The sequence below is a fragment of the Petromyzon marinus genome, chromosome 2, assembly GCF_048934315.1.
Source record: "Petromyzon marinus isolate PM22_M1 ecotype Great Lakes invasive population chromosome 2, UKy_Petmar_22M1.pri1.0, whole genome shotgun sequence".
Taxonomy (NCBI): domain Eukaryota; kingdom Metazoa; phylum Chordata; class Hyperoartia; order Petromyzontiformes; family Petromyzontidae; genus Petromyzon; species Petromyzon marinus.
The window spans coordinates 18,686,580-18,708,432 of NC_133668.1; the positions used below are offsets into that span (position 1 = coordinate 18,686,580).

At 50.0% G+C, this 21,853-nt stretch overlaps 1 protein-coding gene and 1 long non-coding RNA gene across 4 annotated transcripts in view; one reads left to right on the forward strand and one right to left on the reverse strand.

Annotated features, from left to right (window-relative positions):
• LOC116945633 (homeobox protein engrailed-2-like) overlaps positions 1 to 20,598 on the forward strand; it is a 35,227-nt gene extending 14,629 nt beyond the window's left edge. For both annotated transcript variants that reach the window (XM_032960137.2, XM_032960146.2), the window contains exon 2: positions 20,019 to 20,598. In XM_032960137.2, the coding sequence (XP_032816028.1) occupies positions 20,019 to 20,350 (332 nt within the window). In that variant the 3' untranslated portion in view covers positions 20,351 to 20,598. The remainder of the gene's footprint in view (positions 1 to 20,018) is intronic.
• LOC142929578 (uncharacterized) lies at positions 1,702 to 7,997 on the reverse strand. Of its 2 annotated transcripts, none has more exons than XR_012945729.1 (3): positions 7,149 to 7,997; positions 5,350 to 6,021; positions 1,702 to 2,629 (listed from the first exon to the last, which is right to left on the reverse strand). It is a non-coding gene; the product is annotated as an uncharacterized LOC142929578 (long non-coding RNA). The 2 variants fall into 2 exon arrangements; XR_012945730.1 differs by having other exon boundaries at positions 5,714 to 6,021; positions 7,149 to 7,992.
• Positions 20,599 to 21,853: the final 1,255 nt, after the last annotated feature.

The following is a 21,853-nucleotide window of genomic DNA, read 5'->3' on the forward strand; positions in this document are numbered from 1 at the left end:
AGCAGATACACGTGACTATATTTGTGTCCAAATGTAAAGACGTTAGCCCTTCACGAAACCATCATTCGAATGAATGTACACGAGCCGAGCGCGTGCTCGGTATGTGTTTGTGTCCGTGTGGATACTCTAACCAGATGCGCGCTAGTTACGACGATACTCTCGATAACAACTGCCCGTTACTATTTTTCGCCCGTTACCATCTCACGCGATAACATACTATGTATGTCGTACTGTCAGTGTCTCTTGGTGGAGCGGTGGCGCAGCGGTCCGCACACTACGCTGGCAGACTCGTTATCACGAGTTCCATTTTCCGGCCACGGCTAACATCAGTGGCAAAGTGATAGCCGAACTGGTCCTGGATTCCACCCCGTTCACCGAGCCGTACAATGATCAGCGCGTGGTGAAATATGGTCCAACAACCCCCGAGAGGAGGAGGCATTAAATCCAGCAGTGGAATAATAAACATTTTGCTGTGAAGAGAGAAAAAAAAACGAGTGCTGCCCAGGACGTTACACAAAGTCTTAATAGGCGCACCAATTCAACGTATGAGCCGCGTTGGCAGCGTTACATTTGCGAAGTCCAACCTGAAATCACACGGCTACTGCAAACACGTGCGTGGCAAGAGACTTCACCGAATGTGGCTGGGGGAGACGGTAGTGTAGTGGCTAGCGCATCGCGCTACGAACCCGGCGACCCGAATTCGCTCGCAGCTCACCGCTAACATCGGTGGCGAATATCTGAACCGGCCTTGGGCTCTTCCCTTAGGTCGACTTGGCCTCAAATGAGTAACTCGTGCGGTGGTTAAACCATCGGCAATGGGGAGACACAGGGGGCGGTCCGATGTGGTTGCTGGCCACCCCCTCGCGTGCCGTGCTGGCCTTCATAGGTGCTCGCGAACAGCACTCGCTCCAACAGTCTGTTAAGGCTATGTAAGGGATCTTTGTTGTCAAGTTTTATAGATGGTCTTATGCGTCTGTGTAGGCGCTACGTGTCTATGTATGTGTTACTTATTTACGCACGTGTTCATGCGTATTATTTCATTATGTGTGTGTAGCGGTTAGCGCGCTGCGCTACGAACCCGATTTCGATTCCCGCTCACGACCAAAATTAGTGACGATTGTCTGGGCCGGTCCTGGGCCTCCCCTAGGTCGACTAAGCCTTAAATGAGTACCGGGTGTGGCGTGTAAATATCGCCACTGGGGAGGCAAAGACGGCCGGGGGTGGTGCTGGCCACCCACCCCCTCGTGTGCCGTTCTGCCCTTCATAGGTGCCCGCTAACAGCACTTTTTTACATACATATACTGCCGTAATATACCGAGCTCGCTATGGGCATGCATGCACACATAAAGCACATACGCTGTATGTGTGTGCGCAACGCCGGGTCACGTTTTAAAGAAATGTTTCTTTCATCTGATCTTTGGGAAATGGGGTCATTGCTCGAAACGTTAGCCCACAATGAACGTGTCTGCTCTATGGGGCAGCAATAACACCTCCCGTGAACCCCGCAATTACGCGCGTAATTGCGGGGTTCACGGGAGGTGTTTAAGCGAGTCACGTGCAGTCACTCGCACACGATGCTCACTTCGCTGCTTGCGCACGTCCGTAAACATAACAACAAAAGTTCGCTCGTTGGACCAGCGATTGATTTCCTCGGCGTGGGATACGATGAGTTTGTCGTTTAAAACGAGAACAATGTTAATACACAGATTCACTATTTTTACTTTGTTCAATACAAAAAATATACGTGCATAATCAGCCACGTTTCGGGCAATTACCCTTGTGCTCTTAGGAATGAAGATTTACAAAAACATCCGGGGATTATGATTTGTTTATTTTAAGGCCACAGTGTTATTGACGAATGCGAGTTTTGTTGTTTTCACACCTCGCGTAATTGTTTTGAATGGTTCCTGGTTCCCTGCCCACACAAGGTCATCATTAGCAGCCATGATCAATCCACTGCTGGATAGATACCCACCCCCCCCCCCCCCCCAAGCCGTCGTCAGCTCTCGCGATCCCACGATGCAACATTCCACGGAGCGCCTGAACACCACAAGCTGATGTGATCGCTCCATCTCCTCGGTGGATGTTTCTCTCTCGGATGCGTTCCATCCCTTGGTCGTCACTCCGTCACTCTTCTTGACCATCGGCCATGCATCCCTTCTAGTGACGCGTCCCGCCGAAGCTCCACTCAATTGTATTCATTTAGCCGCCGATATCAACCAGCGTGTGTTCTCGACTCCGCGTGTTTCCCTTCTGGCCTCTCAATGTTGTCGGAGAGTCTATAGAATCACGCGAGAAATGGGGGCAGCGCTCGTCAACTCCACGTTCCCACGGCGAGGTCAGAACTGACCTATACCCATAAAACGTCACCAACTCTTGGATTTCCATTACGTGCTACTTGTGTTTAATGGCCCCGTGCCGATGATTGGCTGGGGGTCGACGCCGCCGCGATGGCGCTTTGAACTGCCGGCCTTCCTCTTGCGAGTCGAGATGCTTTCAGCACGGCAACGCTCGGGCTTGATGGCGACGATGCTCGTCCGCACGACTGTCGACCGCTAGCCAGGCCCGTACGCTTTACACGGCCTCTCGCGTCACACTCCACGGCAAGCTGACACTGCCCTACGATGAGCTTTGGGGGAGGGGGGGGGAGGGCAAATTCGAAGGAGTTAGATATTTGGCTGTGCATTGCTACAAGCATAGACTCGACTATATTTCTAGCTATTCGAGAACATCCTCAGAATTGGCATCGGTCACGATAGTCTGCATGCATTCAATGCTGCTTAGTTTATCCCGTAGATCTCCGTTTGAAATGCACTCATCTCCTGTACATGCATCCGTGTCGGTATGGATGCACGCCACCGTCCACCGCTATCTCCAGCAGAGATCGTCCGACACGAGCACTTGAGCGTCTTCTCAAGGGCGCTTGGATTTAACCGAATATTTTCTTCCGTACGGCTGTGAACAAATGAGACGTAGCGGGCCATGGGCACGCCACGCACTTCACAATGTGCTCCGTGGACGAATCTATTGTCCGGTTTCGAGATGACGAGTCGCAGTCCGGTCATGAAACAGCTTGTCTCATAGAAACAACTTCCCACTTAACCCTGCAAGTTGTTGTTGCATCATGGTTTAATTTTAGCAGAAGACGACGTGATAATTGACTGCGTATACATCGCACCTTTAATAAATTATCAAGACGCTTCACGTCATGATGATGATGGGGGGAGGGGGGTGAGGTTGGGAGAGAAGTTGCTCTGAGTTAAATTTGAAAATGCATTCTGAAAGGGAAATGTTTTTTTTTGTTTTAGGCAGATGAACTTTGAAGATCTCACCCGAACCGGACTCCGTGACGATAGCCTTGGGCAGGGAGTTCCAAAGTCCGGCTGCTGCCACAGAAGCGAATCCCCAGAGATCGCCCATGGACTTGGGCTTTCCTTCTGGGGATGCGGACGAGATTCCAAGTCCCGTCCGACATCAGAGTTCCCGTTTTTAAACTTTAGGGGTGCGCAGCAACGTAAACCCCATTGAGACGCGTGGAACTAAATCGCTTCTTTTTGCAAGGGCGACCTGTGCGTCTACGTGAGTGCAGCGAGAGTCCTGTAGATGGTGTGGCGACGGCCCTGCCACCGACGTACTCAATGCGATGCTATTGAGTACTGCACTCGATGTGTATACGCGCGCAGTATGGACGGTTATTTGAATGGCACATTTTAAAATATTATATGTTGAAGCCATTCTCAATCCGCCAATGGATGAAGGTTCTCCCACGTCACGTTAGTTATTGTGATTTTTGAACGTATTCTAGATTTGAAGCTTTCGTGACTACAAGGATCCATACTCTTTGGTTATATTCGGTAAAGTCACGTAGGTAAAAAATAAAACAACAAAAAATCACGACGTTTCGGCCATGATTTTTTGTTGTTTTATTTTTTACCTACGTGACTTTACCGAATAGAACCAAAGAGTATGATTTGTTTTAACATACTTCACCACGCTGGTCACTGGAGTTGATAAAGAACGGGGGAAATGAGTGCGGGATCGGATCTGGTATCACGTGCTACTAATATGAGCCGTGGCCTGGAGTCGAACTCAGGTAGCCGACTTCGTAGCTTAGTGCGCCAACCGCGGATGCACTGGTCGTAGACATGACGTGTGTGTGTGTAAACAGAAGAAATGCGGTGTGTAGAGGTTGCTGTACTTTTACGCAAGATGCGTGTTGTTGCGTTCACACAACAACGCCACACAACTCGCCGCCAAACACGCATGGATGCGGTGTGCGTACAAACGGACCGTTTCACGCATTTTGTGTGTTTTAATTAGACGCGCATTGTGCGCGCGTGGCTTGGTGTGGGGAGTGGTAGAGCAGTGGTTAGCGCACTGGTCTACGAGCCCGGCTACCCGAGTTCGATTCCCACTCGCGACCAACATCGGTGACGATTATCCGAACCGGTTCTCGGCGCTCCCCTATATCGACTCAGCCTAAAATGGGTTTCTGGTGCGGTGTGTTAACATCAGCATCGCCGTGTCGGCCTTAATTGCTTTCGTTTTAAATCGGTGTTCAGGGATATATACGGGGGATCTTTGTGGGTGTATATACAATTACGTATACATTACAATTGTCTGTGTATCGAGCATATGTATTTCTGCATTGCAACGGTACGAATGTACGTAACTGTTTTATATATTTCTGTTATTAAGTATATCGGTCCTATGTGTAAGTGGGCGTTGATGTATGTATTACATATATACCGATGTGCGTACTGTTTGTGCGCGCTTACAAGCACGCGCGTATGTATATATATACGTATGCGTATATAGAGGTCTAGAACATGTATGTGAGATGTATATATATGTGCGTCATTGTGTGTACGTTTACATCTGCGTATGTGTATTAATTTACTCATGTATGTGCATTGTACATGTCTAATGTGTGTGTGGAGTGCTAAGTGTCTCGGTATGTTTGTATATACACGCAGTACCTTGTGTACAATTGCCGATAATTGTTTGAGGCATCAGTGGCGATATTGTCAATTATCGCAATATCCTCCTCTTCAACATTAGCCCATCTTTCGGGTCCTTAATGCAACACGACGGTACAGCTCAACGTGGTCACGTTTCATATTGAAAACTGAACGATATTTTGTGGACACGACTCCTTGTGTACAACTCTGTGCTCGGATCTCCTGTAAGTGGTCCGTGCGTGTATTCACCACGTGCTGAAGTCCGGTGCTGTACACTGTGTGTACACTGTGTGTACACTGTGTGTACACTGTGTGTACACTGTGTGTACACTGTGTGTACACTGTGTATTCACCACGTCCTGAGGTCCGATGCTGTACACGTGCTCACCAACTGTGTGTACACGGTGTATTCACCACGTGCTGAAGTCCGGTGCTGTACACGTGCTCACCAACTGTGTGTACACGGTGTATTCACCACGTGCTGAGGTCCGGCGCTGTACACGTGCTCACCAACTGTGTGTACACGGTGTATTCATCACGTGCTGAAGTCCGGTGCTCTACGCGTCCTCACCAACTGTGTACACGGTGTATTCACCACGTGCTGAGGTCCGGTGCTGTACACGTGCTCACCAACTGTGTGTACACGGTGTATTCACCACGTGCTGAAGTCCGGTGCTGTACACGTGCTCACCAACTGTGTGTACACGGTGTATTCATCACGTGCTGACGTCCGGTGCTGTACACGTACTCACCAACTGTGTGTACACGGTGTATTCACCACGTCCTGAGGTCCGGTGCTGTACACGTACTCACCAACTGTGTGTACACGGTGTATTCACCACGTGCTGAGGTCCGGTGCTGTACACGTGCTCACCAACTGTGTGTACACGGTGTATTCATCACGTGCTGACGTCCGGTGCTGTACACGTACTCACCAACTGTGTGTACACGGTGTATTCACCACGTCCTGAGGTCCGGTGCTGTACACGTACTCACCAACTGTGTGTACACGGTGTATTCACCACGTGCTGAGGTCCGGTGCTGTACACGTGCTCACCAACTGTGTGTACACGGTGTATTCACCACGTCCTGAGGTCCGATATGTGTCCTGATGTCTGTATTTTTTGTACGATGCGTGCAGGGTCATAGGCGTGTACGCTGTTTGTGTCGGGTATGTGTGTACTCACGTTTGTGTCTATGGTGTGTGCGTGTACTCACGCGTGTGTGTGTGTGAAGTGAGTAGGGTGTGTGTGGGGGGCGTGAGTGAGGGTGCGTAGGGGTGTGTGTGTGTGTGAAGTGAGTGGGGTGTGTGTGGGGGGCGTGAGTGTAGGTGCGTAGGTGTGTGTGTGTGAAGTGAGTGGGGTGTGTGTGGGGGGCGTGAGTGTAGGTGCGTAGGGGTGTGTGTGTGTGTGTGTAAAATGTGTGAGTGGGGGGCGGTGGTGTAGCGGTTAGCGCTACGCTGCGCTACGAATCCGGCCACCCGGGTTAGATTCTCGCTCAAGGCCTTCACCAGGTGACCATAATCTGAACTGCTCCTGGGCCTCCTCCCCTAGGTCGAATGAGCCTCAAATGAGTACCCGGTGCGGTGTAGTAAACATCGCCACTAGAGAGACAAAGGCGGCCGGGCGTGGTGTTGGCCACCCACCCCCTGGTGTACCGTGCCGGCCTTCGTAGGTGCTCGCTAACAGCACTTGCCCCTACAGTCTGTTAAGGCTATATGGGGGATATTTGTCTTTGCGTGGGGTTTGTGGGGTGTGAGTAGGATGTGTGTGCGCGTGTGTTTTTTGTGTGATGTGGGTGGTATATAGGGGGTGTACTGGGTGTGTTGTGAGTTTGTGTCGTGGGGTGTGAGTTTGTATGGTGGGGTGTGAGTTTGTGTCGTGGGGTGTGAGTTTGTATGGTGGGGTGTGAGTTTGTGTCGTGGGGTGTGAGTTTGTGTCGTGGGGTGTGAGTTTGTGTCGTGGGGTGTGAGTTTGTGTCGTGGGGTGTGAGTTTGTGTCGTGGGGTGTGAGTTTGTATGGTGGGGTGTGAGTTTGTGTCGTGGGGTGTGAGTTTGTGTCGTGGGGTGTGAGTTTGTGTCGAGGGGTGTGAGTTTGTGTCGTGGGGTGTGAGTTTGTGTCGTGGGGTGTGAGTTTGTGTCGTGGGGTGTGAGTTTGTATGGTGGGGTGTGAGTTTGTGTCGTCGTACCCAATGTCGCCTTGGCGCGGGTTGTTTTACGCTAACGGCGAATCACGTTCTGCATTGCACGAGGGTGGCGGTGTCCTCGTCGTCATCATCATCATCACTGTCGCTGCATCTCGTATTGTCGAGGCAGTTTCAGGCCGCCCCACGTTCCCCTTCGCGACACATTTTACATTACCATCGACTCAAGAGAGTGAGTGTTGTGGAGTGTTGGGGGGAGCGTTGGAGCGCCCTCCCTGCGCCACGAACGAACCCCGGCTACCGCCACAGTTTGGTTCCCAATCACGGCCAACATCGGCGACGAACGTCTGACCCGAGATCCTGCGACTCCCCTAGAGTCGACTCGTCCTCCACGAGTACCTGGCGCGGTGTGTAATCATTGCAACTAAGGGAGACAAAGGCGACCGAACGTGGCGCTGGCCACCCCCACCCCCTCGTGTGCCGCGCGGGCCTTCGTCGGTGGTGCTCGTTCACAGCACTCGCGTGGAGCGGTGGCACAGTGGTTAGCGCACTCTCGGCGACTTAAATTCAATTCCTAGCCACGGGTATTATATCGTACAGTATGCGGGCCCGTTCTGGGCCCTCCTCGAGGTCCACGCCGTCACGTGGAATCCGTGCACACACGAACGCTGACATCGCAATCTTCATGCGAATCGGCTCTATTAACGCAGACAGCGTAAATTGATCATCAGCACGTCATCGTTGGGCGTGTTTCTAACAATCATCGGGTGCGTGCAGCGTGGAACGAGTTAAATTGTATTTTGTAGAAAGCTGGGTTTCCCGAACTCTAGTCCACGCGACTCCCCAGCACACGTGACGTCTCCTACATACAATTAACTCGTTCCACGCCGCACGCGCCCGATGATTGGTAAACCCTCATTTAGGCTTTCCCAGTGACGGAACGTCGTGCCCGGAGCGCTGGACTCGCTCCCGGAAATTCGCGAGCTCAAATTTACGGTGGGTCGGGGGACCTGTTCACTATATTATCCCTCCGCGGTCGATAAAGTAAGCAGCACTATTTTGTGTTAAGTCCAATAGTGATCGGCTTATTGATATCCTCTGGCTGTGCCTCCTAATTCTATCCCGATTGTGCGAAAGACGCCCGTGCCACGAGATGCAATGAAATACATTTGGAGCTGGCGCAGTGAGCAGTCCAACTACAGTACTTTGTGGGGATGTCGATTATTCAACCACTGACTGAGGGCCGTAGGAACTCACCATGACCTGACTTCGTTTCCATATTTAGCTTTCTCAATTAAACAAAACGCGCTATAATCTTTCGTCTCTTACAATTTTGAGAGTCCTGTTCGTTGGTGGCCTTTGAGTTTTTTTTCTTTCTTAAACCTGTCGGGGCCCCGTGCTCGGCAACCTCGTAAACAACAAAGGATTCCGTTTTGAAATGTCTTACGTTCAGGCCCACAAGTTAACAATTTCAGATCCATATGTATATTTCAGTCGACAAGCGTAAAAACAACGAGCGCACAATTGTCTCTCCAATAATAAGGCTGGCTTAGCAAGCCATGCGCGGCTTGCAGAGCGCCAAGGAAGACCCAGGGTTGTTAAAATATTGGAGAGGCTCTCTAACGTGACAGTGTAACGTACATAATTTGCAGGCCTCGTGCGTTACACATCCTCGACGCTGTTAAAAGGGAGAGTGGATGACACGCGTGGTTTTGTAGAGAGAAAGAGGCGGTCGGTCTTAGGCAGAGGAGCAGAGGGTAGGGAGGTCTTGAACCTGGACTTGAAGAGTGAGTGGCAGGGAGTCAACGGACTCGAGCTGCAGATTACGGGGCAGCAGAGGAGCACAATCGATCTTCTACTGGGGGGGAAAGACTGACTGACAAACATAGTATACATATTTATCGGGGTCAACGGAAGAAAAAAAAACACAAATATTTTTTTTTAAACACTGGTTTCTACGCTTTAACAATATAGTTATTAATATTGTTACGATACCCATCGGTTATTTTTTTCTTCTAATTGTTGGCCTATCGGCGTTCGTCGTGAGATGCGCACAAACAACAGCGCACACCTGTGTCACGTGACAATGTTGTTTGTTGTGAAGAGGTCGCGGCCCCATCGTGGCTTCCGGTGAACGCGCGGGGCCCAGGCCACGAGGTCAACTCGGTGCTTGGGTGCAGCACGAACGTGATCACCGCTCACGGCGCTAGCTGAGAGCAAGACGTACAAAGACCCCCCCCCCCCCGTATAGCCTTACCAAACTGTTGGTTCAAGTGCTGCTGGCGAGCACCTAAATGAAGGCCGGCATGGCACACGTGGAGGTGGCTGGCCAGTACCACTCAGTTCGTTCGTAGCGTAGCGATAACCACCGCCCCACCACTTCCCGCAAGAGTAAACGCACACACACACAAACGCACGCACACACAAACGCACGCACAAACGCACGCACGCACAAACGCACGCACGCACAAACGCACGCACGCACAAACGCACGCACACACACGCACGCACGCACAAACGCACGCACGCACAAACGCACGCACGCACAAACGCACGCACGCACAAACGCACGCACGCACAAACGCACGCACGCACAAACGCACGCACACACAAACGCACGCACGCACAAACGCACGCACACACAAACGCACGCACACACAAACGCACGCACACACAAACGCACACACACACACACGAACTCATTAAACACAAAAAAGCAGGCGTGGTAATGACCGAACTTGTGCCGTATTGCATCCAGTTACTGTTCCCGAAATAATATATGCATTTAGAGTTTTACTTAGATCATCATTGGCAATTCACGTGAAATTCGGGTACATTTATAAATAGTGGGAAATTGCAAATCATATAATTTGCATTTATGAAAGCCACCACTCATTTCATTCGGAGACTGTTTCGTGGCACTGGGATGGGGGGGGGGGCGAGTTAGGGGGAGAGATTGGAGCGGTGGCGCAGTGGTTAGCACTCAACCGGGCTACTGTAATGAAGTCGATTCCTCCATTCGACGGCTCGCATCAGCGGCGAGTGACATCCAAACCGGTATAGCTTGGGCATCTCCCCTTTCTCACCAACCCGAACTTAGAAGAGCGTGGCGGAGCATAGAGGAGGAAAAAAAAAACATCACCCACTACCGATGGACACTGCGTAGGGGGTTGAAGCCTTCATCCAGCAATGGATCGACAAATGACTGTCCGTTGTGCTAATGCGGACTGGCGGAACATAGGCCACGTGCAGGAGGCGCGGTGGAAAAGTTACTCGAGGGGTGCCAGAGTGGTGCAATGTTAACTATCTCGCCTGGTACGCAGGAGCTCGTGGGTTCGAACTTCGACCTTGACGCCTGCTGTATATTTGGAGTTTGCGTGTCACTCTCTCTCTCTCCCCGTGGTCGCGTGGATTTTTCCCCGGGTCCTCCGGGTTTCCCCTCCATTTAGAAATATGCGTTTAGCGTATTTGGCTGCTATAAATGCTCACACGATAAAGTCACTTCGTTGAGCTGTCATTTATGGCCTGGTCACTTGTGAAAAAGAGCTACATAGTTCAGTGGCCCTCATCTGGTAAAATATAAAAAATTGTAAAATAATAGTTCAAAAAATGAACTGCTGGGAAACAGGTAATTCTAATATGGTAAACTTTAGCGGTGTTAATGCACCCGTCTAAATATAAACTCTGTACACATGGAAACATGCATTTTATTGACATGAACGCAAAGTTGGTAATAATGTTATATTACGCATATGCATTGTATTCGGTTGCTATACAGTCGCACGCGTGAAGGTATGACATAGATATATACCTATGACATATATGTTCATAATATATACATATACCCATTGCATCATAAATATCCCCGGAAACAGTTTGTTGGTATAAGAAATCGCGTGAAACTCGGTGCCCGCGCGATTTCGCTGCAAATCCTCTCTGCTCGGGTGATTTTTTATTTATTTCGGATACGCGACCGTTGGTGCAGAGACGATGGCGCAGGAGGTTTCTCCGGTTTCATAACGCGCGCGCGTGCACGCACGCGCACGCACGCGCACGCGTCAACCCACCCGTTATAGAAACCTGCCAAACACCTCGAGGCGACCCTCCTGCAAGATTCATCTTGAGACTCGGCGAGGATGCCTCCTCTCTTTGCGTGGAAAAAAAAGGTAAAACCTCGACTATTAAACGGCACACTGCTGTTTCGTTTTAAAGACCCACCACGCGAATCGTTATTTCGGGGTTTGAATGAACCAACACGGTAACGGGATTAGAAAGTAGTTTGATGGAATATTGGTGAACTACTCTGATCACAATTAGCAGTCGCTTAAGCAACTCCAATTGGAATCTGATTACAGAACGTAACTTCGGTAATGCAGGTGACCGATTACAATTCAACTTGGAGTCCTCCGACGCGATCTTAGTTCCGATGTTGCTTCTTCCTCCGTACGGATCGCGGTGATGTCGCTGTTCTGATTCTGTTGCTGATACACCACGGGTCTCCCCTGCAAACCTCGCTGGGTAACTGGCTGAAGGAGTTTTTCATCTACAACTCCTTTTTTGTGTTCAATTCGTCGTCCTTCACCGGCACCTCCCGAATTACCACGGTTGGCTACGTACGGTGCGAAAGAAGTTCGGCACACATACAAATACACATTGAATTGATTTTGGTCTCAATAAGCATATTGTCCCACCACGCTCAATGATGGTGCATGCGTGTCCAATAAACAGGTCCGTGAGTGAGTGAGGAGTGCTGACGTCAATATCGCGAGACGGGGCGTCTCGCCGTGTCGCGGTGTAATTAGTCTCAGTTCGAAGCGCGGTGGGCAGACGGGCTTGCGGGCTACAGCTGCTTCTGGAGCAGATGGAATTCGTTCATTACGCTCGATCACCGGTGCCGCCGCCGCCGTTACAGCCCCATGCCTCGCGCTGAAAAGCCTGCGAGTTCAACTCCCGGTCACGTCGCCGTGGAAGGACGGGATGGGGGTGTACGTAAATTCGGTCCGTCGTCTCTCCCATGATCGATAACACAGGCGGACCTCCACCAACATCTGGTAGAAAGTCAACACCGCGTTCGTCCACCTGTCCTGTGCGGAAATACGCCCGTCTCTCACCACCACCACCACGAGAATTTTCCACCGTTGGCTCAATGCCACCGTAGGGCAGTTCCAGAAGATCGTCACCCCCCCCCACCCCCCCATGTGCACTGCGTGCTCGAGTGCTCTGAGCAGCGTCAGCTGTAGCCGCTCCGTGCGAGCGTCGACTTCCCTTGTCGGCGCTGGCTCACACACACACACGTGTAATGGCGTCTCTCTGCTGCCCCATGGTAAAGTGACACATGGAACATAATTTCATCGGGATGCCTACACGAAAGAAGGGCAAAACTTCGATTATTTTCACTCCACTCTACGAAAAATGTCACTTTGATCCGTTTCATCTTCGTCACCACTTGCGCAAGCACGGGCTTGCTATACAGGCAATGGCTACTTGTGTAGAAAGAGATGTGAGGAATGCATTGACATGCATGCGAGAATTTGATCCCACGTGGTTTTTCATACGACCGGTCAAAGTGAGCAGTTAAGAGCGTTCACGTAAGAATATTTTTTTTTTCCCACAAACAACGCGTATTAATAATACACGCTTGCCACTGGGATATACACCAAAAGCGGCTTGAGTAATGGTTGCAGGTCACATCACCACCCGCTCGTGGGACGTGTCGGCCTTAATAGGCGCTTGCTAACTGCAATTGTCTCTACGGTTGATGGTGGAGGTGGGGGGGGCATCTTTGTGTGTACACGATGATGATGATGATGGTGACAAAAATACTCCCGTTTGCTCAACTGATGACAGCGGCCTACATAATTAGCTGCTTGAGTTACCATTGACTCTGGCCTGTGAGTGAAACACGCGCGCACACGCATGCACACGTGGGGAGCGGTAGTGTAGCGGTTAGCGCGCGCGACGAACCCGGCGACCCGAGTTCGATTCCCGCTCACGACCAACACCAGTGACCGGTGTTGGCCGGTTTATGGGCCTCCCCTTGGTCAACTCGGTCTCAATGAGTACCTGGTGTGGTGTGTAAACATTGCCACTGGGGATGACGAAAGCGGCTCAGGCGTGGTGCTGGCCACCCACTCGTATGCCGTGCCGGCCTTCATAGGTGCACGCCAACAGCACTTGCTCCAACAGTCTGTTAAATACTATACGGGGGAGCTTTGTCTTTGCTTTGGCACCAATCGACGTTTTTAGTGCTGCGGTTAGCGACGCCGAGTTCGAACAGCAGTGAGAGCGGGTTATCTGAACCCGGTCACTGGTCTTCCTCCCCCTAGGTCAACTCGGCCTCCAAATGAGCACCACCTGGTGTTTAAATCGTCGCCGCTGAAGGAGACGGAGGCGGCTCGCGCGAAGTGCTCGCTGCTACCCCCCCCCCCCTTTCGCGTGCTGTGCCGGCTTTATTAGGTGCTACTCGATAACAAACGGCACTTGCCCCAACAGTCTGTTTAAAGGCTATGCGGGGGGCGGCGGTGGTGGTGGTGGGGGGGTGTCTTTACACATCGCGACGTGTCCGTCCGTGCGTAAAAGCCCACGGGCAAAGCGAGACGTCGGTCTTCGCAGTCGTTATTAACGAATTAATAATTTACGACGCTTTGTCATTCCGCTGCGGCGTAATTGCCTTCGCCACGTGCCGTGCGGGCGGTCGTCGTGGTGGGTTGGCTATACTTCACCACGCTGGTCAATGCGGGGTGGCTGAAGAGGGGGACGGATAGCAGGACGTGTTCAGACATCACTCGCCCCCTCGTGATGTTCGTACTCGGCCAGGAAATCGAACTTTGGTGGCCTGCTTCGGAGCGAAATGCGCTAACCGCTGCGCCACCGCTCCTCCGTAAATAAAAAAAAACCGGAGCACATGGTCCTTCATCAGAACAGAGGTAGAGTGCATACAGAGCAATGACAGTTGTCCGAGACGTATTCTTAATACAAGCATCATTATCAATAGTAGTATTTATTTACTTCACACGCTTAGATCAATGTCAATAGCGAGAGTCTGTCTCGGTCTTGTGCTGTAGCACCACAGGGAACGCGCGGGTCACTTCTGCGTTCAATGCGCGCGCGCGCATTGAACGCGGCATTTCGTCGCGTGCTCTCACTCATTCGTGTATTGCGATGCTGCTATACCACCTATCGTACCTCCAAAACCGACGTCTCCTTTAGCGAGAGAGACCCGAGGGATTATCACTGGGACAACACAGCAGGTGCGTGGAGCAAGACCGACGATGGTGGTTGGTCTCGTGGGTCGTCTAGCCCCGGCATAGAAATGTTGGCATTTCCATCACCAATACTGAGTGCAAATATAGCACAATTTTGCACGTGTATACACTCAGAATTCGGTCCCAGAATGGAAAAAAGTCCTTCGCCTTGGATATGAAGCAATGGTCACAGGAATATATGGTAATCTCTCGACTTTCTAAGTTTGATAACGCCATGCATTTTAATTCAACAATTCTATTCCCTCGTGTCTCGTCAGTTCAACCAACCAGCTGCATTGCCATGTAACCTGCCGCCGGTCATTGTGGTTCCATTGAGACTGTTTATTCATAATGAGCTCATATAATACTCGCAGCCTACACACATGCATATATTTAGACAAAAAAACAACGCTCCCCCGTATAGCCTTAAAATACTGTTGGGGAAAGTGTTTGTTAGCGAGCACCTAATGAAGACTGGTACAGCACACGAAGGAGTGGGTGGCCAGCACCATGTCCGACCGGCTTTGTCTCCCTAGCGACGATGTTTACACATCGCACCGGTTACTCATTTAAGGCTGAGGAAACCTAGGGGATGCCCAGGACCGGTTCAGATATTCGATACTAATGCTGAACATGAGCGGGAAGCGAACTCGAGTTTCCAAGTTTGTGTCGTAGTGTGCTAAGAGAATACACTACCACTCTCCACATTTAGACAAACACGTGTATACATGCATACACGTACAGCAATTGACGTATAACTGCTTCTGTAATTGTATCATTAATTTTATTTAATTGTCTCATTGACAAACATTTTGTGAAACGTGTTGCCTGTACGTGTGTTTATTTGAGTTATGCGTTTGTACTTTTTGTTTTGTTATTTTGGCGTTACAATCATTGTTTTGATTTCCAAATGTGTAATTATCCTCCCGTATTTTGTAATACACTTCATCTCGCAGGTGTATTTTGCAATGAAGGAGGCGTGCATCTCACTCGAATGCTACCTGCAGCCTATCTCGAGCGATCTCCCACTCAGAATCATAATCTTTATTTAGACTGGAGGAATCCGATGAGCTATGAAGCTCTTTTTCACAGACGTCACAATCCACGGCAGGTTGGGTGCTGCAGAAGTCTCTCGCACTTGGAAGGCCGTGACTTCAATTCTGGGTTTGGTGGCCAGCACAGCCCATCAATTACTCCGTGGTTGATAAGCGAGTTCCATGTTGCAGGAGGTCAACCGTAGTCGTCTTGTATAGAGACTAGCCTCAACCGCAGGAATGTTGAATTTCTACCACCGATGGCTGAGAGTCCCAAACGGAAAGGAGGCTTCACCACAATTTTGTTTTCGAAGCAGGGAGACACTTGGCACGTGACACTGTGATGATTTATTTCACAAAATCCTGTTTCATCACTCGCACTGTATGAAGCGATGAGGGAGTGAGTGGTGGCGTAGTGGTTGGCGCACCACTCCTTGGCCACGGCTAACATCAGTGGCGAGTGATATCTGAACCGGGTTCTGGTCCACTCCGCGTTCATCAACGTGCCGTAACCAGCAGAGTGGTGAAATATAGTCTACCTCTTTCCCACCCCCCCATAGCCGTTATGGCGTGGGAGGTCTGCATACAGCAGTGGATAGGTACAGGCCTGTAAACTCCGACCACATTCATAAATTGCAAACTTTAGTCAAACTTGAACGGGCAATGCTTGTACAATTAATAATAACACGATTTCTCAGCGTACGTATGATTGAAATCAATCACTCTTATCTCAGTTAGGGTTCTAATGCGCAGGGGTATATAACACGACCCAAGTCGATACGAAGATACATACACTCACTGACATTTTAAAATCGTAGTGCTTCTATCTATGCACACGTACGTAAGTAGGCACGCGTGTACTTGGCATGGGCAGGTAAAGTATATACAGTATACGTAAAGAACCATGTCGGACGTTTGTTTACAATATGAACACGCTCCTGTATTTCCTGACCTCCCACTTAGCATGACAAAACACCGTGTTCCAGTACAGTGAGCGAACGCCGCCGTAAATAGAAGGGCAGTGCACAGCGAGCGGCCTGACGTTTCGGGTAATGCGGCCTGTTATACAGCATCGTACTCCGTCGCAGAAATGAAACAAGCGAGGACGTGGTTTACGAAAGTGGCGTTGCTCTCAAGTGTGAAGGGCGGTGCAACTGCGAGGTGGGGGGGGGGCACCCACGGGCTGGAGAGACCCAGCCGCAGGGGTCTACTTCGAGGAGGAAGGTGGACATTGGGTCTCAGTTAATGCGTTGCACCGTCAGGGCCACCCCAAGTAGCTGCACAGTGCGGTACCACTGTGGCTCCGAGGTTGTCAGCACAACGGACTGTGCAAATCTTGACTTAAAGCTTTCGTGACTGCAGGAATTCATATTCTTGGGTCTTTCGGTAAAGTCACGTAAATAGGTTCAACGAAAATTTTAAAAAAAGACTACGAGATTTCGATCGCAACACAAGCGGTCGTCTTCAGGAACAGGGGGGTTAGCTTCCAAGGCAAATTGTTTATAAGGGTTCTAAATGGGCGTAGCCCAAATGTCAGCAGCCAATGATAAGGTAATTGGTGGACAGCCAACCCGACGGTGGTTGGTTTTCCCTCATCAAAACTCTACACCATAGAGCTCGATGTATTTACGACAGTTATCACCTAGCCAGTGAACTAGAACACGTACACCAAGCGCTGAAGATGAATGGATATTCAGACTACACAATCCGTAAAGCTATCACCCCAACCGTTGGGAAAGAACCATCTGAGGACCCAATCAAAACCATCACCTTGCCATACATAGCAGGGGTCACTAAAAATATTTTTAAAATCATGAGCAAACACAAGATCCAAATTCGATTTAACACAGTACATAAAATTCGTGATCTGATCCCATCTGTGAAGGACAAGATCCCTGACAGGCAATACCCCGTCGTCTACAAACTAAGCTGTGTCTGCGGCAGTAGTTACATTGGGGGAACTAAGCGACACGTCTTTGACCGTGTTCATGAACTTAAGGCAGATCTGAAACACGGTAGGGCTAACACCTCTGCCGTGGCTGATCATTGTTTTAATGCGGTGGGTTCACACGAAATGGATTTCTCTAAGACGAAGGTACTTTGCAAGGCTATCAACAAAGATTAGCTCATGAAGCCATCCATATATATAGACACAATTTAAACCGAGAAGATGGGTACAAACTGAGCAATCATTGGAAGGACGTTATCAACCAGTTTAAGTCATAACTGGCTATGATGTTCCCATCCTACCACCTTCCGATGTTCGTTGTGCTTTATGTCCATTTAAAACTTGCGCGTTCACAGGGTTCACACTTGCACAGCTACTTCACGTGCCGACCTCTTGGTTGCGGCACTGCATTCTGCTATCAATATGCTAATCTCTCATTAACATGCTAATTTTCACCTGGCAGCCCTTTGATTGGTGGAAAACCAGCCACCGTTGTCTGCCCACCACTTACATTATCATTGGCTGCTGACATTTGGGCTACGCCCATTTCAAACCCTTATAAATATCATTAGACCTCCTTTGCCAGTACCAAAATTAAATAATAGGGTTTTTCCCCTTTTTTTTCTGGCAACAAAACTGAAACCTTTTTACGAGGATTCATGTCTGCATTAACCACAATACCTGCAGTCAAAATGCAAACAAAAAACATACTATGATAATATATGATGCATTGTCCTTGAAACTGATTGGTCCACACCAAGGGATGGCTTGGTGTGGACCAATCACACCTGATGATGATTGCTTGTGTTGCAGTCGAAACGTCGTGAGAATTTTATTGTTTTATATTTTTATTATTTTATTGTTTCCCTTCTACGTGACTTTACCGAAAGAACCAAGAATAGGCAAGAGTCTGTTTTGACTATCAGATCTATAATCGCAATATACGTTCAGACCTGTCCCTCCTCTGTATGGCCCTTTTGGGCCAATGGTTTTCAGCAGAATTAACATCTCGCCGCTGTGGCGAGATGTTAACTACCTCGCCTGGTATGCAGGAGGTCGTGTTTTCGATCCCAACCCTGACGCCTGTATATTTGGAGTTTGCGCGTTCTCTCTCTCAGTGGTCGTGCGGATTTTTCTCCGGGTCTTTCGGTTTTTCCTTCCATTTAAAATCAACACGCATTTAGAGTATTTGGCTGCTATAAATTTCCAAGTTATGAAAAGCCACTTCATTGAGCTATTATTTGTGACCAGGTCGCTTCTGAAAAAAGCTATGTAGCTCAGTGGGCCTTATCTTGTGAAATAAAGAAAAATAGTTAATATTTTAGTTTTTAACAGGCCACGTGCTGCTGCTGAGCCTCTGAAAGTGGAAACAGCACGATCCAAACGCGTTCAGCGAGTAAACACGTCCAGCGAGTAAACACGTCCAGCGAGTAAACACGTTCAGCGAGTAAACACGTTCAGCGAGTAAACACGTTCAGCGAGTAAACACGTTCAGCGAGTAAACACGTTCAGCTTGAGAACATTGTTCCGACAGGCCTATTTAAAAGCCATGGATTAAAATGTTACTTAAATTGTTGTAGTTGATTTCTCCCATGTTTATTCTTTATATTATTTACCATGTGTATGTCTTTATTATGTATCACCCATAATCCACCAGGACCGCGAATTATTATCATATTTGCATGAAAACGAATAATACGGTTACAATACTGCGATTAAAATTAAGAACAACAATGTTTTTAACTTATCCATGATAGTCTGACCGATTGTTGCGACTTTTCTTTTTACACAAACGCCACTGCAATTGCGAATCTTGGCCACTTCCGCAGCGATATTTTCCTGCGTGACTTTAATCCTCCCACCCTCCACCCTCATTTAACGGCGGAGCTTCCAATTCGTCTCCTTAAAGCGCGGGGCGCACACAAAGCCCATCCGCGATTCTCCAGTCTCTGAGCCGCGGGAGTTTCGTATTCCCCCCCTATCTATGACAAGCATGGGGGAGGCGCGGTGGTTAGCGCGCACTGGGCTATGAACTCGGCTACCCGAGTTCGGTTCCAGCCGATGTTGATGCAGAAGATCTGAACTACTCCTGGGTCTTTCATCCCATCCCCTAGCCATCACCATCCCCGCACTGACACAACGTGGTGGCGTCTGCTTCCGCTGCATACGGCTGATGTAGAGCAACAGCTATAATTTTACATCGAGGTGGTTGAGCCCAGATGGTTGCGTCAGGAGTAGCGGAGCCGTGCAATCGCTGTTGTGATTATTCTGCCTCCTCCGTATTTGTAAATCTGACGTTGAGTCCTGTGTTTTCTATGGTTCTAGTCTGGGTAGTGAACACAGTGGCGGCGGCGGCTCACTGGCGATGTTGTTTAAAAATTTTTATCCGCCACGCTTTGTGCGAATGCGCTTCGGGAGTTGTGGCCCGTGAGCCTATAACAACCAAACAAATCCCCACCGCCAGAGCGGCTGGTGCCGCATTATCATCCAGCAGCGAATTCGCCGCGTGCATTCCGCACCTGCGATCATCGCGGTTGGCTACGCACGGTGCGAAAGAAGTGCAGCACACGTATACATGCACAGTAGACCGTTGCGTGTGTGTGTGTGTAAGCGAATGTGACCCGGCTCCTACCTCACACCCCCCCCCACACACACCCACCCACCACCCCTTTGTGTTCCCATCCCGCAGGCCCGCGGATCCGCAAGGCGAAGAAGCGCGCCGAGGGCGGCTGCGAACCCAAGCGGCCGCGCACCGCCTTCACACCGGAGCAGCTGTCGCGCCTCAAGGCCGAATTCCAGGCATCGCGCTACCTCAGCGAAGCCCGGCGCCAGGCGCTGGCGAGGGACCTGCAGCTGAGCGAGGCGCAGGTGAAGATCTGGTTCCAGAACAAGCGCGCCAAGCTCAAGAAGGCGAACGGCGTGCGCAACGAACTGGCTCTGCAGTTGCTCGCGCAGGGCCTCTACAATCACTCCACCACGTCGCACGCGGGAGAAGGAGACCGTGACGAGATGAGCGACTGAGCTGGCGAGCGAGATGGCGAGATGGCGAGAGAGATGGCGAGAGAGATGGCGAGAGAGAGAGGACGGAGACCTTGAAACGATCTCGCCACGGGACCCGCCGCGGGAACGCGGAGTGAGTGAGGTTGAGTGGTGAGAGCCAGCCCGGTCACCAATGAATGGAGGAGGACGGCGGCCGCGCTTGGCAGCAGCATGACACGACGGACATTACGAGAGCCATTAGGGGGCTGCAAGACGCGGCGATGTAGAACGTGGGGGGGGGGGGTGGAGTGGGGGGGGGTTAACGAGGGTTGGGGGAGGTGAAGAGGGGTGGGGGCCTTTGTCTCAGGCCGGTGGGGGGGGGGGGGGCAGCGTGTGTTAAGCGAGAGTGGGAAGCCTTGTTTCTGGAAGCGCTAATTTAATTGGTACAAGGAGCGGTAATCGACTCCGAGGCGCCGAGCTATTCCGCAGCAGAAGAATAAGATGCCACCGACGGGCCCTGTCTTGGCATTGACGGTGATGGTTATGATGCCAACGGGGGTGATGACGACGATTAATCGCCTGCTGGATCCTTGGCGCATTTGCAAGACTCGCCGCGTGTACTTTTAAAATGAACTTATATTATTCAACGACACCAACCAACAGCAAGAATTAATGTAGTCTTGCGAATTTCGAGAGCGATTGTACCGGTTGTATATAAGAATAATAACGACGATGATAATTATGATGGTGATGAATCGAAGTTGAATACCTTCGCACAAGAGAATTTGTCCGGCATCTCAATATAGATTGGTATATATATAAGTGTTGATTGGCCGTGCTTGTATGAACGTGTCCACTCCGCGTGTGTGCGTGTGTGTTTGTAAAGTTGTCCGTGTATCGTATGGTGCTGTTGTGACGCGGCGTGCTGGAGGTCGGATGTGTTGTGGCGTTGTCATCTCGTGAGCATCAAGACCAGCAGTGGCAATGCCCCTTGTATTACTTCACTGTGTCTGTATTCCGTGCTACTGCGGACCAAAGATTTTTAGAGAAAAATCGCGTTATATAAACACACAGAACGTTCGTGAATAAATGGCACATTTTGAATGAAATTATTCCTCTTGGTTTTCTGAATGTGATCGGACACATGGGACGGCTTTGTGTGTGTCTGTGGGGAAGCGGTAGTGTAGTGGGTAGCTTGATGCGCTACGAACACCGTTCACGACCCACATCGGTGACAAATATCTGAACCGGTCCTGGGCCTCCCCGAGGTCGACTTTACACGAGTACCTGGTGTTTATGTGTACACATCACTACTAGGGAGACAAAGGCGGGCTGGCGTGGTGCTGAACACCTACCCCCTCGCTAACACCACTTGCCAAAAGTATTCTAAGGCTATAGGGGGACCTGTGTCTTTGGCTATAGCGTATTTGTAATGTGTAACCTACAGTACGCCTAATTAATTTCGCAGATATATCCTAAGACAACCAGTTCTTCATTTTCAGCTATTTTTTTAAATCATGGATGATTGTTTGGCCATATTTGACC